At 38.2% G+C, this 17,815-nt stretch overlaps 1 protein-coding gene across 1 annotated transcript in view; it reads left to right on the plus strand.

Annotated features, from left to right (window-relative positions):
* PARD6B (par-6 family cell polarity regulator beta) overlaps nucleotides 1-12,463 on the plus strand; it is a 25,473-nt gene extending 13,010 nt beyond the window's left edge. Inside the window, exon 3 of the mRNA XM_032218092.1 lies at nucleotides 10,051-12,463. Within this exon, the coding sequence (XP_032073983.1) occupies nucleotides 10,051-10,880 (830 nt within the window). The 3' untranslated portion in view covers nucleotides 10,881-12,463. The remainder of the gene's footprint in view (nucleotides 1-10,050) is intronic.
* Nucleotides 12,464-17,815: the final 5,352 nt, after the last annotated feature.

Genomic DNA, 17,815 nt, shown 5'->3' on the forward strand with positions numbered 1-17,815 from the left:
CATAATTTTCTGCACGTTACATTTAGCTATGCTAAATGAGATTTGTTCAAAATTACGATCTCAGGAATCTTAGGAAGATAACCAGGGCCTGTTCTGTCCCATTCTGGAGTGCAGGACATACAATAATAGATCTGTGGTAAGGAGAAATAATAGATTCACATTGAATGGGGGGAAAAAATCTAAAATAGAAGCAGTCCATAGTGGAACCAATTGCCCAGAGATGACAATCTCCTCCTTTATTGGATCGGCTCAATCAGAGGTTAGAGGGCAATCTGTCTAGGGTGGTTTAATTTGGATTTCAGCCCTAAACAGGGGATTGGCCTAGGTGGCTTCTTTCAACTCTATGGTTAAAGAATAGGGTTTTTTGAAACAAAATATCAAGAGAGATTGGTCATAGTACAGTGAAAGAATACATGCTTGCTGAAATGTTAAGAGTGAAAAAAAGTAGTTCCGCTTGCACAATAGCCATTAAGAGAAGTAATCTAATAGTTTAGACCTTTGCACTGAAAGCAGCGTTTTGCAATGATACTCCTCCGCATATGCAACTTTTCTACTCCTTTGCAAAAGGCTGGGTTTTCTTATCAGGCTTAATTTTTGCTCAGGAATTTAGAATGTGTGTCTCTTGATAAGGAGTACATCCAAAGTTATGCAAGAAATCTGGGTATGAATGTGTATTCCCATCACCACCACATACACACCATCTCTGGAACCTGTAACTTCCTGGAAGATAGCGTGGAAAGGGCAGGAAATAGTAAACTCTAATAGCAGATATCAGCTCATTAGAGAAATGACTTCATTAAATGCAGATAAAGAAACTCTGTCTAGTTTTACTTACCAATTAAACAAAGAATATAATTTCTCAATTACGTCTTCATCCAAGAGATATAAATAGATGTATGTGCACTTTAAAAAAACTCTCACACAATCTTTGCTTTCAAACCTTGCATATATTAGCATAAGGTGATACACTTTAACAGCACTTTTCTTTTAATGTTTGCAAGTGTTTGCATTTACTGTTATGCTTGCAAAAAATGTGGAAGGGGGGGGGCTTTTCACGTCCTTACTTATTTGCATAACTACTGGCAGAATATTTATGAATTCCTGCCTGTAGTAGAAGCTTTGTAGAAATGGAATTTCATGATTGTATACAAAACATTGACTAATATTTGGTGCATATTAAAGAATAGCAGTGGAAACACTTGAGGTAACACATAGAGTAATGGCAAACTAGGCCGCAGATGATTTATTAGCCCTATTTGCTCAAATGAAGATTGCATTGGCAGAAGCTAATGCTAAAACAACCTTATAAGGTTTACTGTGACTTTCAAAATATTCAGATGAAATAACCATTTTTATCACTTTTCAAACAAAAAATTTCCACAAGCAAGGGCGGAAGAGGGGAGGTTACTGCATGTACAATGTATAATGGTACTACTCTTATTTTCAATTCATGCTTTCAGAGGAGTTGACAGGCGGTCAAGTACAAACAATGCAGCATAAATTTATATTTTGCTGTAGATGTCTGATAAAGGCTTTGGGGTGGTTTAAATCAGTGTAGTTGGTGGATGCAAACCTTAGGTGATATCTGTGTGGCATATTCAGCATGCAGATTTGGGTTCACCTCAGTGAGTATATTTCTTAAAAGCAATTCATCTTTTGTGCCCTGTAGGCAGTTACTTGTGATAACTGCTTTGACTTCTGGTTTCTTACTGCTGCAAATTTAAACTGATTAGTTGTTGTAAGAACAATGGTTCCTCTGTACGGAAGAATACTCCTTAAAATAAATTATTCAAGGGTTATCACAAGCAGTCGTGCATGCCACCCTGCTGAGTTTTTAATTATACTGTATGTGTGTGTGTGTATGTATGTATGTATGTATGTATGTGTATGTGTATATATATATATATATATATATTTATTTATTTATTTATTTATTTATTTATTTATTTATTTATTTATTTATTTATTTATTTATTTATTTATTTAGAGAATTGCATGCTCAGCTGTATTTTGGTTTAGGTCAGAATGTCACTCAGACCCAGAAATATAGTTATTTCATGGTAAGGTAAGAAGCTTTCAATAATAGTGTATGACCAAGTTTGTTCTTGGTTAAGCAGCGTCATCTACCACTTAGCATATTGTCTGAATCCATTTAATTATGCTTAAACATCAATTAGTCCTCCAGAAAAATGATATAGGGTCAACCCCAGAGCAGAATTTTCATTTCTGCTACTTTATTTTCCCTATTCTTTGAGAGACATATCACGAAAGAGGAATTGATAAGAAAATTAAGACATACCTTAACTTTGCCATCTGTAATTTTTGAGATGCTTAGAATATCACATGATCTGAAGAGGAAACCAGTTTTAGGGGTTATATGAACATTATTTTTTTTAATAAAAAGTGTTTGTGTGAACTGGTTTGCTCTGTCTCCGGACTACTGTGTGTTGCTGTTGTGCCACAAAACAGATACAGATAGCTCTCATTTAGTGAGGTCGTGGAGACCAATCGCAATTATAATAGTGATTTAAAAGTTACTTTGTGACCAACTGTATAGTGATCAGTGCCTTTAATACCTGTCAAAATAGAATATACACATATACACATATACACATACATACATACATACATACATACATACATACATACATATATATATATTGTGTATATGTGTGTGTATACACACACATATACATATACATACATACATATAGTGTGTGGTGTGTGTGTATATACACACACACACAGAGAGACACACACATATATATAGTATATCACAGAACTGAGTACAGCCCCTCACATTTTGTAAATATTTAAGTACCGATAAATCTTTTCATGTGACAACACTGAAGAAATGACACATGTGTGTGTTTATAAGATACTTCTTTTATGTAGTTTTTCATTATTTTTATATTCGCTGAATAAGATTAACAAAACTCAAGAACTTTTCTAATTTAAATGTAGATAACAGTGTTGCTTTTGAAAAAACTGATATCTTATAAAGTGAACTTTCAACTTGGATTGAAGCTGAACACAGAGAAAATTACACTTAACTTTAACCTCAGTTAAAAATTTGCTCACCTACTGCTATGTTGGAATAGCTTTCAAAACAGTTTGCATTTCATTTAGTAAATTTTAGCATTCTTTCCTCAAAATGGTATATATAATGTTCTCTGGATCAAATACCAAAGTGATCAAAAACTAAATATTACCTTTAGTGGATGTCCAGAAATATTTTAAATTATACTGGGAGCATGGTAGCAGTATAAACATTGTAATTGAGATAACCTGTGACCCCAATTTTTAGGAGTTTAGCCATCTTAATCTATATAATAAAAACAGGTTTTCATTCCACTGTGAAAAATGCAAAAGAAAGGTACTTTACTATAGTTTTAATCCCCAAATTTGGAAAATAATTGATTTCTAAAATGGCTCCCATTAACAGATAGAGACCCACTCTCCAAATTAAAAAAAGACACAAAAAATAGAGGAGTTGAAGAGAAAAAGAAAGGAAAGAAATTATGTATGCCAGAGCAGATAAGTCATAAAGCAAGCATTTTTACCTGATGATGATGATGATTTTTTTGCTGATATTCTTTCTTGAATAATGCTTAGTGGAGCTTGATCTCTTTGATCGGAAACACCAGAATTTGCTGGTGTTTAGTTCTCTAATTTCAGAACAATATTTGAAAGCTGAATATTCTGTGTGGAATAAGCGATGTGGTCATTAAGCAAAACTTGACAGCACCACTTAGCGATGGCAATTTCGGTAGCTTCAGTTGTGGTTGTTCAGCTAGGATAGCACTGTCATTAGGCAAGAATCTCCTCCTCCTGCTCTTGCCTTCACTTCAATTTCCCCATCCGCGTATCTTTACTCCCCCCAATCTTCTTGTTTGGACACCCTGTACTGTATGTCAGATTCAAGCAACCTGATCCACACATGTAGAATTCAAACCAACTGCTTTATTATATTCTGCCTATAATATAGGCCCTGTCACATGCCCCGTCTTTCCTCACTGTCACGCTTCACTGCCCACAACTGACTTTGCTATCTTCTTCCTCCTGCTGTTGGCTCAAGATCTAAGCACTGGGTGAGGCCGCAGACCTGGGAAGCTCACAGTGAGAGCAAGAAGGCAGTGAGCCTTGTCTGCTGAACACATTTGTCAGGCCTGGCTGGGGAAGGGGCAAGGAAACAGTGAGGTTTAGTCCTCTCCATTTGCCTGTTTTATCTCAGATTCAAGCAACCTGATCCACACATGTAGAATTCAAACCAACTTCTTTATTATATTCTGCCTATAATACAGGAATCTCCCCAGACTTCTTGGCTTCCTTTGGAAACAGATGGAAAAGGTTTCATGGAACTTGGGGTCGTGGTGTCATCTCTAGATCTCTTGCAGCTATGCAATGATTCAAGGCTAATTTCCCACTTGAGTCCTCCTCCCTGTCCTACCTGGCTTGTTCCCAACATTTTGATATATACTTACCCCTGATAAAGTACCACAATGATATGTTCTCTTTTTAATATCTCTCTCCATCCATTTCCCCATCTTTCCTAAGCATTCTGGCAAACTACAGAAATTTCACTACTTACTCTACTTGTTAGGTATTTCTCACTTTTAGTTATTCATGGTATTTTTCCTTGATCCTTGAACATTAATGTTCAGCTCTACAATTCCTGTTGCATTGTACAGTGTCTGAGATTTGCTGCAAATCATTTGGTTTCTCAACCATTAACATGGGATCCTATGTATATAAACGTAAACATATATTCACAACCCCAACTAACTCACCTCCAATGTCACCATAAGTATTTCTTATATCAACCAGTCAAGGAACATCACACATCTTTTATCTTATTCCCTGCTTCCTAAAGTTAAACTGTTCCCCAAATATTCCATTTGTCGTGGTCATGTTTTTTACTCCCATTATGAAAAGTTCTTAAAACCAACCTTTAACTCCATATTCATGCCAAGTATTCAGCTTGTCAAAAGCATTACTCAAACCTACAAATGACAGTAACTTTAATTACATTTACACACTCCTTTATATTTTTAATTAATTATAAGTGAGGTTTTTCAACAGAATTAGAAAGTACACATTTTGAATTAAAGAAGTATAAAGAAAAGTGATTAAAAAATGAACAAGAAATATAGAAAAAGAAATAGAAATTGTGAGTGGGGGAGGAACAATTCCAAAGAAAAGGTGTTCGATCTTCATGATAGCGGTTACAGATTTATACTTTATCCACTTTCTCTAAGATTACATCATAATTTCCTTTCCATAATTTGACCCTTTCTAAATTTGAAACCCATAAATCACAAGTTCATTTTTCAGCACAAACTCCCTAAAAGTTTTCTAGTCACTAATAAATGACATTTATGCATTTCTAAAATAAACCTGTCTAACACAAAACCATGCTGCATACTCCCATTTTTCATTTGTCTTCCATTTATTTAAGGAATTTCTAAAGCTGCTGCTCCCACAATTTGTGACTCTGGATGGTGGACAATGATAAAAATAAAAAATAAGAACAGGAAAAAATGTAATACTAGGCAAGATCCAAATAAGCAAACCAAAATAACCTCTCGTGCTATTTCAGTCCAAATTCTATCAAACTACTTTTCCAGAGAGACTTAGCTAATTTAATTCTAGTTTTCCCCCTTCGTTATAGGATTAGAGTAAGATGTGTGGACTTCAACTCCCAGAATTCCTCAGTTGGGGAATTTTGTGTGTTAAAGTCCACATGTCTTAAAACTGCCCAGTTTGAAAATATTGTTACAGGAAGACAATAATGTCATTCTTCCAGTCTTAAGGAATAGATAGAATATTCAAACTTAACGTTAAACAAGTCCCACAAAACTTTAAATTTAAAGCATTAGCTTCAATTGTCCTCTTCAACATAACACTGTTATACCTATAAACCAGAGGTGGGTTGCTACCGGTTCGGGTGAATCGGTAGTGGTTGGTTGGCCTGGGTCACAGAACCAGCAGCGACCCAGGCTGGCCATGCCTCTAAACCAGTTCCCCAGTCGCCGCTGGCATTGCCAGCATGTGCAGAACATTTTACAGGCAACTGTGCATGCACACGCACTGCACACGTGCATGCAGCAAACCGCATGCGAAGCAAAGCGAAGCGGCAGTAACGCCGGCAGCAACCCTCCCCTGCTATAAACATAGCTGAAATATTTCTTCAAGCATTCTCTCTATTTTGTTTAAGGCCAATCCATTTCATCATTTGTATTTTTAATATCATTGCTGAGGGCAGAGTATATGTAATCCTTCCATAATAGTAAAAAAAATTCCCTCAAAATCATGTTGCCTTTTTCCTGCCTTTTCACATTCCTTTCTTTCTTTGATTGCATTCTCTTTAATACCAGTTTCTCTACATTCATTATATATATCTTTTTTCTTCCTCCTTCGCTTTTTTAACATCATTAGTCCACCATGTTATTTATTCTTCCTTTAAACATCACACACTTCTGGTGCATTTTAAAGTATTTTTTCACTTTATTCTAAGCCCATGATGGCAAACCTATGGCACACGTGCCCGAAGTGGCATGCGGAGCCATGTCGTCTGGCACACGCAGCATTGCCAATTCCTCTCCTGGGTTTCCACCGCACATGCCCATGCAACGATTAGCTGGTCTTTGCACATGTGGCAGTGCTGAAAACCAGAAAAGCTGGTCTTCCATTTTCTGGGGTGAATATGCGTGCCAGCCAGCATGTAACCGGAAGATTTGCTGGCCGGCGCACATGTGCGTGCTGGAAACCAGAAGTTCAATTTTAGCGCATACATGCCCCCTGGGCAGCTCCTCTTCCTTGTCGCAGCTCAGATGAGAGTGCGCGCAGTGCTCCATTTTTTGCACTTGGTACTGTGCATGCGCGCACCCTTTTCAGTGCCAAAATGGTTTGCCATCACTGTTCTAAGCAGTCTCCATATCCTTTCTTCTTATGCTCGCTTTCCATTTATTCAGTTGAAAAAATTATCTGTTAAAACAGGATTTTCTTTTCTGAAATTGTTCTGTTTTCACCTCTATTACTTTTCTTTTCTTCCATGTTCTATTTTGTCCCAGGATCCAATTTTGACAATAACTAAAAAAAGGGCCTGTCACATGTACTGATTTCTTTTTCTTTATTCAGGATTTGTGTTATACACATTTGCCATTATGCAACTGATTGTTTTCATCCATGGATTCACTTTATGTACACCCAATTATGTTCCATAGTTCTTTAGGTATAAGAGAAAGTGAGGGGGGGTGAGGGAGACAATGAAAGCTGTATTGCAGAAGCAAATTTTAAAAAAAGATGTTTACATAAAAATCTTTAAATTGATATGTGATATGGAAGTGCAAATGAATCAAATTTTGATAGGTAGATATGTAGATACAGATTTTTTTTTTAAAAAAGATCCCGCTCCCATTTCTTTTTTTTAATGTCAAGTTTTTTTTTTTAATTTATATCCCATTTCTGTGAATGCACTCTTTCCTTGTTCAAATAACAGAGACTTGGATTATTTTCTAACTGTTTAGGAACTTGAAATATTATCTGGATTCTTCCACTAGAGGTTTAAGTAGAACAGATTAGATTCCATGGAAAACAGCTTGTTGGCATTACTGATACTCTCCCCTGGTTTTTCTAGAGTTTTGAGTTTACAAAAATAAGTGAGATCTTACTGGAATTTATCACTGTTCCTCATTAATATCGAGTTTTGCTTAGAGTTCTTACCGTCATAGAACATTCCTATGACGGCTTTTGTAAGGTGTACAGTTTTTTTGTCAAATTATGTAGTCCCTAACAAAACATAGAGTTATTTACTATTTGTTTCCCGTCGGAGAAACAATTTAATACTGTTTTTCTGTGGCAAGTTGTGAAAGGCCATAAACAATAATGTGTAACTTGATTGAAAATGAGCTCAACTATGTTTATGTCAGAATAAAGCAACTTTTAAGAGGCTTGCAACATCTTCTAGACATCTGTAGATAATTTTCCTGGAAGTATGAATACTCTTATCAAAATAGATTTCAAGATTCTGGAGGTTTTAGCATATTTCAGATGACTCTGTTATGCTGTACCATTGCGTACCAGTTACCTCAGCTCTGATTTTCAAACCGTGTTGCTCTGAAAGGAGACACTTTTTTTGTCAAATGTGGGGGAAAAACTGGTTCCCTTGCAACATTTACAAGTTAAATATGACTCTATTCGGCAGTTCAAATCTCACCAGGCTCAAAGTTGACTCAGCCTTCCATCCTTCCGAGGTGGGTAAAATGAGGACCCAGATGGTTGCGGGCAATAGGCTGACTCTGTAAACTGCTTAGAGAGGGCTGTAAGGCACTATGAAGCGGTATATAAGCCTAAGTGCTATTGCTATAGAAATGCAAGTATTTCATCAAAACTTATTTTCTTCTCTTTGAACTGAAGCATTTTGCAGTAGCTGAGGAGAATTTTTCTACTTGCTGTGCAGGTTGCCAGGATTATTAGTTTATGGTTCAGCCACTTGTTAAAAGTATCTTCCAGTGTTTAAATATGTTACTTATTTAGTCTGTTGTCAGTCATTTTGCTTACTCTGGAAGAGGGCAGGTTTGTGGAATGGTATTTGTTTTCAAGAGATTAAAACCAGGTCATTTAGCTGTTATCCAGATACTTGGCAGCAATGGGTTCCCCCTGGCACTTTGCCCATCCTCATGCTTTTTATTCTCATATGCTGAAACTTGAGAGGTAAAAACAGAAATGGAGCATAGAAGTACATTTGGAATAAAGACTGCTCAAGTACACCTCTTACCTCAAATGATTGACTCTTCGTTGAGTTTCTGCTTTTCTAGCAGTCATATCTGTGTTACAATCCCAAAATCTATCATGGTCCTAATATCATCTTTAAGCGAAATGATTTTTTAAAGAAATTCGTAGAGCATGGAATAAGAGCTGGAAGAAACCCTGGAGGTCTTCTATTCCCACGCCTTCTTTGAACCCTTTACCATTCTAGACAAATGGTTGCCCAGGCTCTTCTTAAAAAACCTCCAGTGATGAAGCACCCACAACCTCTGGAGGGTTCTAAAGCCATTCCACTGATATAATTGTTCTCACTGTCAGGAAGTTTTTCTTTAGTTGGATCTGTCTTTAATGATCTTCCAGCTGTTACTTCTTGTGCTGCCCTCAGTCAGTTTGGAGAGTAAGGTGACTCCCTCTTCTCTGTGACAGCCCCTCAAGTACTGGAAGACTGCTATCGTATCACTCCTAGTCCTCTGCAATAAACTAGACATATCTAGTTCCCATAACAATCATTGTACAGTTTGACCTCCAGGCCCCTTATCATCTTTGTTGTCTTCTCTGTACTTTGCCTAGAATCTCAGCATCTGTTTTGTATTATGGTAACCAGAACTAGGGTTCTGAATAGAGCTAGGATTCGAATCCCTAGCAGATGCCAGAGCTAGGGTTCGAATTCCTAGTGCCGCATAACTGAGTGAGCTCCCGTTACTTGTCTCTGCTTCTGCCAACCTAGCAGTTTGAAAGCAGGTAAAAAATGCAAGTAGAAAAATAGGGACGCCCTTTGGTGGGAAGGTAACAGCGTTCCATGTGCCTTTGGAGTTTATCATGCCGGCCACATGACCACGGAGACGTCTTTGGACAGCGCTGGCTTCTCTCAATGGAGAGGAGCACTGCCCCCTAGAGTCGGGAACAACTAGCACATATCTGCGAGGGGAACCTTTACCTTAACCACAACTAGATGCAGTGGTCCAAGTGCAGTTTTACCAGTGTAATTTAAAGCAATACTGTCACTTCACATGATCTTGATACTACCCTTCTGTTAATGCAGACTAAGACTGCATTGGCTTTTTTGGCAGCTGAGCACACTTCTGGCTTAAGTATAAGTGACTGTCCACTAGGACACCTAAATGTCTCCCATAGTTACCACTATTTTACATTTGTGCATTTGTTTTTTCTAGCTGCTTTTACTTTTCTAATCACTTTTAATGAGTGATGCTTTAGATGTTGTTTGGAATATGTCTTGCTTTTTAATAATTACTAATACATTATTTTCTCCTTATCCTACAGAAGATGCAGACTACAGTGCCTTTGGGACAGATACCATGACAAGGAAGAAAAACGTCTTATCCAATGTGCTCCGTCCCGACAACCATAGGAAAAAGCCACACATTGTTATTAGCTTGCCACAAGACTTCAGGCCAGTGTCTTCGATTATCGATGTGGACATACTTCCAGAAACTCATCGCAGAGTGCGCCTTTATAAATACGGAACTGAGAAGCCTCTAGGATTTTACATACGCGATGGCTCCAGTGTCAGAGTAACCCCGCACGGGCTAGAAAAAGTTCCTGGTATATTCATATCCAGGCTGGTTCCTGGAGGCCTGGCTCAAAGCACAGGTTTACTGGCTGTTAATGATGAAGTCCTAGAAGTGAACGGTATAGAAGTTTCAGGAAAAAGCCTCGATCAAGTTACAGATATGATGATTGCAAACAGTCGCAATCTGATCATTACTGTGAGACCAGCAAACCAGAGGAACAACGTTGTTAGGAACAGCCGGACTTCTGGTAGCTCAGGACAGTCTACTGATAACAGCCTTCCAAGTTACACTCCACATATTGTGCCACGCTACCAACCCGAGGAAGAAGACAGTGATGAAGATGATATAATCATCGAAGATAATGGGGAGCCACAGCAAATTCCAAAAGCTGCCCCGTCCAGTGAAAGTCTGGATTCACTGACACAAACTGAGACCCACCATGAATCCATGCAGAACGGCTTCATTTCTTCCAGGGAAGTCAACCTGTACTGTTCCACAAGCAGCATTAACATGGAATTTAAAATTCAGGATTCTGACCAAAAGACCTTTGAAGAAGAAGGAACAATCATCACATTGTGAAAGTGTTTTCTTTGCTTTTTTTCAAATTACGAGGCCAAAAACTATCTCTACTTGGCAGCACCTATACAGTACATACCTCTTCATTATTATATTTCAGTGGCTTTTTATATTAACAGAATGGAGTTGTGATTCACTTCATTTGTTCCATTTTGATATCTCGCTGAGTTGCTGTTATTATTATTATTATTATTTTTGAAACATGGGCTGGCTCTTATCTTACATTTTCAAGACGGAACAATGACGCTACTGCTCAAAATGGTGTATTATAACGTCCTGTTTTCCATTTGTAAGGGCCAGTTTTTGGTTCTTATCATATTTTGGGTCTATCTGCATATTTTTATCTCATTGCACACCTCTTGAAGTCAAATGAGATCCAGCCCCGAGAATGCCTTATTTTAACCTAAAAATATTAATAAAACAAAGTAATTAAACATGAGATACCACCATTTTAACCAATGTCCCAATATGTATTAATTAAAAAATTAAGGAATGATTTATAATAGATCAAGTTTCAGTTTTCATAAATCTTACTGCAATTGTGCACACAACTGTACTTTGGATTTTACTAATGGAATGGTTAGTTGGGAGGTATAATTATTGTTTTTAATTAATGAATCTTTGACTGTATTGTGATTTATTCCTGGCGCTGGAGGAATAAATTTCCAGTGGGTAAGGCAACTTATTGAAAGCCAGTTGAATTGTTACGCTAGGTCAGGGGTGTCAAACTCATGGCGTCACAGCGGCATCACATGACGTATCAGGACTTTTCCCCCTTCGCTAAGCCAGGGGTGGGTGTGGCTAGCACGTGACGCATCCAGTCCGCGGACTGGGAGTTTGACAGCCCTGCTCTAGGTCTATCACTTATAGTTATCTACGCATTCAGTGAAAAACGATGTGATCAAAAATGTTGCAATGCAACCCAAGCCCATTAAAAGTAGTGGGATTTTCTGTTGTTGCAGAATGTGGTGTCAGGACCTGGTGTCCTTGAGCAGCTGCAAGAGCCTTGACAAACCCACTCTTTTTATCTTGCTCCCCATCCCTACCTGTTTTTTTAACATTCAGAACTAGAATTAAACTAACCTAACCCATTTTATGTCATTCAGTGGAATTAAGAGAATTTTGAGAATGCTCATTGTTGCTAGGAGCACTACCAATACACCCAGGTGAGCAAGCAACTTCCTTTACCTAAGAGCAGGTCCATTAAAGAACCCTTTGCCCGGAAGGCTACCAAGCCAAGAAGTTGACTCTGGGGTTTTATTATATCTATAATGTGAATGGTTTTTTTTTTTTTTGGTGGTGTTTTTAATTCCAAGTGCAAGTTAAGGATAAATTTGGCAATCAGGTATCTTATATATAGATTTGTTTTTAACAATTAGAAGTATCTTCTACAGTGAAGAGATCTTTAAAGAAGGCAAATTGTATAATCATAAACGTGGGAAATATCATTTGAACTTTTTTCCCTTTGACAAAAGGCTTTTTTTTTTAATATAAAGCTCTAAGCAAAGGAATTTTTTATATTTAACCTTTAGGAATATGTTTATACCTTTTTTTCTTTATGTAGTTGTGATTGAGGTACAATCCAGAATTGCAGGAAAAAAATTATTCCACAATAAAAATTACTGTGTGTATGTTCGGTACTACTGTGAATTAGTTTGATGAATTATATTGTAGATGTTAAACTTTTAACTGTCATGGAAGCATGGAATCCAAAACTTTAGTGGAAGAACTGGATGTTAATTTATTGTGGAAATATATTGGTTGCCGTGTTGCTTAACTCCTTGATTCTGTTTTTTTTGTTTTTTTTTTGACATTTCTGTAAACATTTTGATTATGTTTTATCATTTTGCACCTATTGTATTTACAATTACAGCATTAAGGAAATGTTTATTATATACTGTGTTTAATTTCCATTCCTTAAGATTGTAGCCTCAATCAGGTAGCTTGTATCATGAGAGGAATGTTATAAATATATATTGTATATAAATATGCACACTCGTGTGTATGTGTGTGTGTGTGTGTGTGTGTGTGTACCTGTAAAAACATCCTTCATTTTTGAGGCAGCATCATGTCCAAGAAAACCAGAGCTCTTTTTGAGTTTGGCAAAATCTTTGAACTCTTAATATAGAGCGTCTCCAACCTTGGCAACTTTAAGACTTGTGGACTTCAACTCCCAGAGTTCCTCAGCCAGCTTTGCTTGTGGACTTCAACTCCCAGCCAGCTTTGCTTGTGGACTTCCAACCCCCAACTCTCTAGGAGTTGAAGTCCACAAGTCTTAAAGTTGCCAAGGTTGGAGACCCCTGATATAGAGGGAGAGAGGCTAGTGCTTACTGCTACTAAATTGACAGGCTGCATCACATATTACAATGTAATGCAGTTGCCAGGATGACAGAACTATAGAGAGTTTTATGACGATCGCGTTCTTACTGAATCTTCAAAAATCAAGCTGTTTAAACATAATATAGTACGTATTAGCTTGAGATGTATATATAGAGAGAGAGATCTCGGTCCTAGTACTGAGAGCTTCAGTATACAATAACTGACATAGACTTCTACATATTACTACCTCTAAAATTTTTATCAGTTGGCATCTTGGAGAGAAGCCAAAAGAGGGAAGCCTCTGACTGGAGCTGTGTTTTTCAAGCTCAGCAATTTTTAAGATAGGTGGACTTAAAACCCGCTGGGGAATTCTGGGAGATGAAGTCCACATGTCTTAAAGATGTCACACATTGGACTAGAGAGAAATATCTAGGGGGTTGACCTGTGTGCAACTTTTAATACCCTCCCACCCCAAAAGGATAAGATATTTTGTCTGCAAGGCCCCCTGGTTTTCTCCCAGATACTTTATATATGCATCACACTCTGCTTTTTATTAGAACTTCTCTACTATATGTAAGAGTGAATAATTGTATTGTTTCATCAGAGAATCAAAATTCTTTAGATCTTTTAATCCTTTAGAACAGACGAAAATTTTAAACTTTCCCTTGTAGAATCAGATTAGCCTCTTAAGTGCACCTTATCTGAACAAAAGCAAAACGTGGCTACAATGATACACTTTTTGGGAGCTGTTTTTTTCAGCTCCAGATGAAGTCAAGCTAAACTGTGAAATCTTTGTTCTTCCATAAGTGTGTTGTGTAGGATTTTGTCATGTACTGTTCCGACTTAACATATTTTCTAATTAAAAACTTTATGCAACATAATTTTTACATGAACATGTATAAAATCTCAAATGTCAGTATTTTTCTTACCACTTTAATGTATGATGTACGACTAAATGAACTTTGATTTTACAAAAATCAATTGGCACTAATCATATATGCTAGTCATATTTTTTAGAAACTTGGTAATAAAAATTATGACTATTGCTAATTTGAAGCTTGAAAGAATGGTTTGTTATGTTGGCTGTAGATTTTTGAAATATCCCCTTGCTGATCCTCCAAGGTACATTTATTTGACAAGATCCTTGCTTTTTAAAGGGGGAGATCTCTTGGAGCAAACCCTGAAATCCCACAAGGCTAGAGATGGTTGTGCGGTGACAGAGAAGATACCTCCACACCAATCAAACCTCTAGTTTTCATCAATAAAAGAGATTATTTGTAGCTCAAGGTTGAACTGTGGGGTCCTTAGTGCTCTTTGAACTTGATTCTTTTCTTGCAGATGTTTCATTACCAAACTAGGTAATATCACTACTAAAAGGGAATGAAGTTTGCTCTCATTTCATATACTAGTGGCTTGCCCTATCACTATTTCTGGGAGTGGTCTTGTTAGTTCCTTGAGTGGGCTGTTGTTTACTTTTTGTTTCCAGGCATTGGTGTGTATGGGAGGTGTTGGGGTGAGGGAGAGACAAAGCGTCTGGAATGAGGGAGAATTAAATATATTATTGTTTTTCCATAGTACCTGGATAAACTAGTTGCTTCCTGTCTTCTCACTTTCATCATACATGTAATGAAGCATCTACAAGAAACCAGGCTCACAGAGCACCAATGACCCATAGGATTAAGCTCCCTGGACACTTATTTTCCTTTGAAAGTCTTTTTCAGCTTTTCTGCCATATTTAGTAGGTCCGCTGAAGCATTTCAGATTCATTCTCCAGCACAATCCCAGTAAAAAAAAATTAACTGCTTTCCAATTTTGCAAGTTCAACACTAATGCACATTCCCAAACATCATTTGGAGGCTGGGTATTCCAAAGCACCATATACCTTCTAACCTCAGCAATTCCATTATTTAAATAATGAAATATAGCAATAGCAGTTAGACTTATATACCGCTTCATAGGGCGTTCAGTCCTCTCTAAGCGGTTTATGAGTCAGCATATCGCCCCCACAGTCTGGGTCCTCATTTTACCCACCTTGGAAGGATGGAAGGCTGAGTCAACCTTGAGCCGGTGAGATTAGAACCGCTGAACTGCAGATAACAGTCAGCTGAAGTGGCCTGCAGTACTGCACCCTAACCACTGTGCCACCTCGGCTCTCACCTTAAAAGCACAAGATCATTATTTCAATCACTGACACCTGTTTCAAGCATGGTTAAAATAAAGAGTTAGAAAAACAAGTTAGTTCCAACTGGTGTGGAGTGGGAGAGATAGAAAATTGAAAAACTAGAGTGGTATAATGTTGAAGATAACCATTTAGGTCCGAATTTTGCATAAACAGCATACTCTATAAAACGTTATAATCTAATTAGAAAATCTCAGAATAGGTGTAGAGTAGGTGAACTGTCAACATGGCAAAAATTATTTCTTTTAGACTCCCATTATCAATTTATAAATACTACATTGGTCTGTGCAGTGAAAGTTGCCACTTTTATAACAGAGAAAAGATTGTGTGGAAAGTCCATGGCTGTGATCCACAAATCCAATCAGTCCGCAGAATTTTGCGATTTAAATTTCACTCTTGAATATGGGTAAAAACTGGTGAATTCATTCATGAAAAGGTAGCTGAGGTTCTGTTCTAAAACCGGGAGTGCAAAAGTAGATGAGAGCAAAGAAAGCTCAGATCAAATGCGTTTTGGGAGACAAGATGCTTTAAGCTGCTTCAGCAGGATAAAATTTATTTACAATATTTCCCCCCCCCCCCCCGTTACTGCTAAGTATGTTTGTTGACTTGACACTGTCCACTACAGGTCATGGTTTCTGACACTATAAAGCAGTGTTTCTCAACCTTGGTGACTTTAAGTCCTGTGGACTTCAACTCCCAGCTGGCTGGGGAATTCTGGGAGTTGAAATCCACAGGACTTAAAAGGCCTCAAGGTTGAAAAACACTGCTATAAAGAAATTGACCACATGCCACTGCCACAATATTGAGCTATGAAGTTCTTCTGGAGAACAGAAATATTATCAATAAAAATAAGGCATTTTGTTTTTCAGCACGCCAACATCCCCATTCTTTTTTTCCAATGAGAAATATATTTTATTTAAGACAAAAATACAGATAAGCATTGGCAGCCTGACTAATGTCAGTGTAGGTCAGTGAGGGCGAACCAATGACATATATGTCGAAGATGACATGCCACGCTGTTTTGTGTAACATCAGGGTTCATCTAACACCCCCCAAAAAAACTATTCTCTTGTTCTTGCACAATTTGTGGAGGCTGCATGAGAATGGGGTGCCCTTCCGTTAGGCCTCTGGATTCTTTGAGCGCCATGCAAGAGGGCTGCATTCTCGTGCAGCCACCAGAGCCGTCAAAATTGCTTGAGAATGGGGCCTGCATTCGTAAGGATTTCAGAGTCTGCATAAGAGCCATTTCAACATTGAAGGCCTTGTGTGATCCACAGCAGCCTCGGGGAGGTCACAGGGCCCTGTGAGCAAAAAGAGAAGGTAAGTGTAATCCAGCAGTTCCTGGGGGGCTCTGGGCCCTGGAGGGGGAGGGCAATCTTGCATTGGGAATATGCAATGGTGCTAGGACTCAGGTTGGCTAAGGCCCTACCTACTTCAGGTTCAGCCTTGATGTTGCCGCTAAGTGCCACTGTTCAGGATAGCCAAGAAAGGAGAGAGAAATGTTTCTCTTTTGTAGGTGTGTGTGTGTGTGTTTGACAGGCCAGCAGAATCAAGTTAGGCATTTTTGGAATTTTTGACAGGCCCAGTAATTCGCCATTACTGGTGTACTTTGTGGCATAAAGAACAGACCCTTGGAAAGCTCGACAAGAGAAAACTGCAAGACAAATCTCTTTTAGGATTCTGCATGGTATATAACCATGATGGTGAACAGAGCCCTCTCTGCGGGTACTCAGCTCCACTGCGCATGCGCACGGACCTCCTGCCAGCCAGTTGTTTTGGGGGTCTCTGCTGAAACATGCACGGGGGATTTTGCTCCCAGGAGGCTGCAGGGAGACCTACTAAGCCCAAATGAGGGCACGGGGGGTGGGTGGGTTGTGACGCACGCATGCATGGGGAGATGGTGGGAGCACGGGGTATGTGTGTGTGCATGCACGAGGGGAGGAGGGTTGTGCACGCATTGCATTCCATCACAAAAAGATCAGCCATCATTGGTATATAAGATAACACTGATCAGGAAGCACAAAATATTCCAAATTAAATTCATTCGTAATTCCATTCAGTTATAAATGCAATGCATTCAAATGTAAACTTGTTTTCCTCTAACACTGCTTTTTTTTTTTTGAGGGGGGGTTATTGCTCAATCACTTGAAACCTTTTGCGGGTTGATGCCTTTGATCTTTGAATAAGAAAGTTGCTGTGCACAGCACTGAGGCATGAAGGAGAAAATGTTACTCCAGACTGCCTAGTGTAACTGGGTCAAAACAATTGTTCAACTAAAGCTACACCAACACGGTTACCTTGGATGCCTAAAACCATATAGAAACTGCTTTGTGTTTATGTGTTCTGTGATTAAGGTCTAGAACAGGTTCTGTTGGACAAATACTTGTAGGTATCTCTTGTGTAACCATGGGTGTGTACCTTGCTCTCACCGCTTATTTTT

This window comes from Thamnophis elegans, chromosome 5 (assembly GCF_009769535.1).
Source record: "Thamnophis elegans isolate rThaEle1 chromosome 5, rThaEle1.pri, whole genome shotgun sequence".
Lineage (NCBI taxonomy): Eukaryota > Metazoa > Chordata > Lepidosauria > Squamata > Colubridae > Thamnophis > Thamnophis elegans.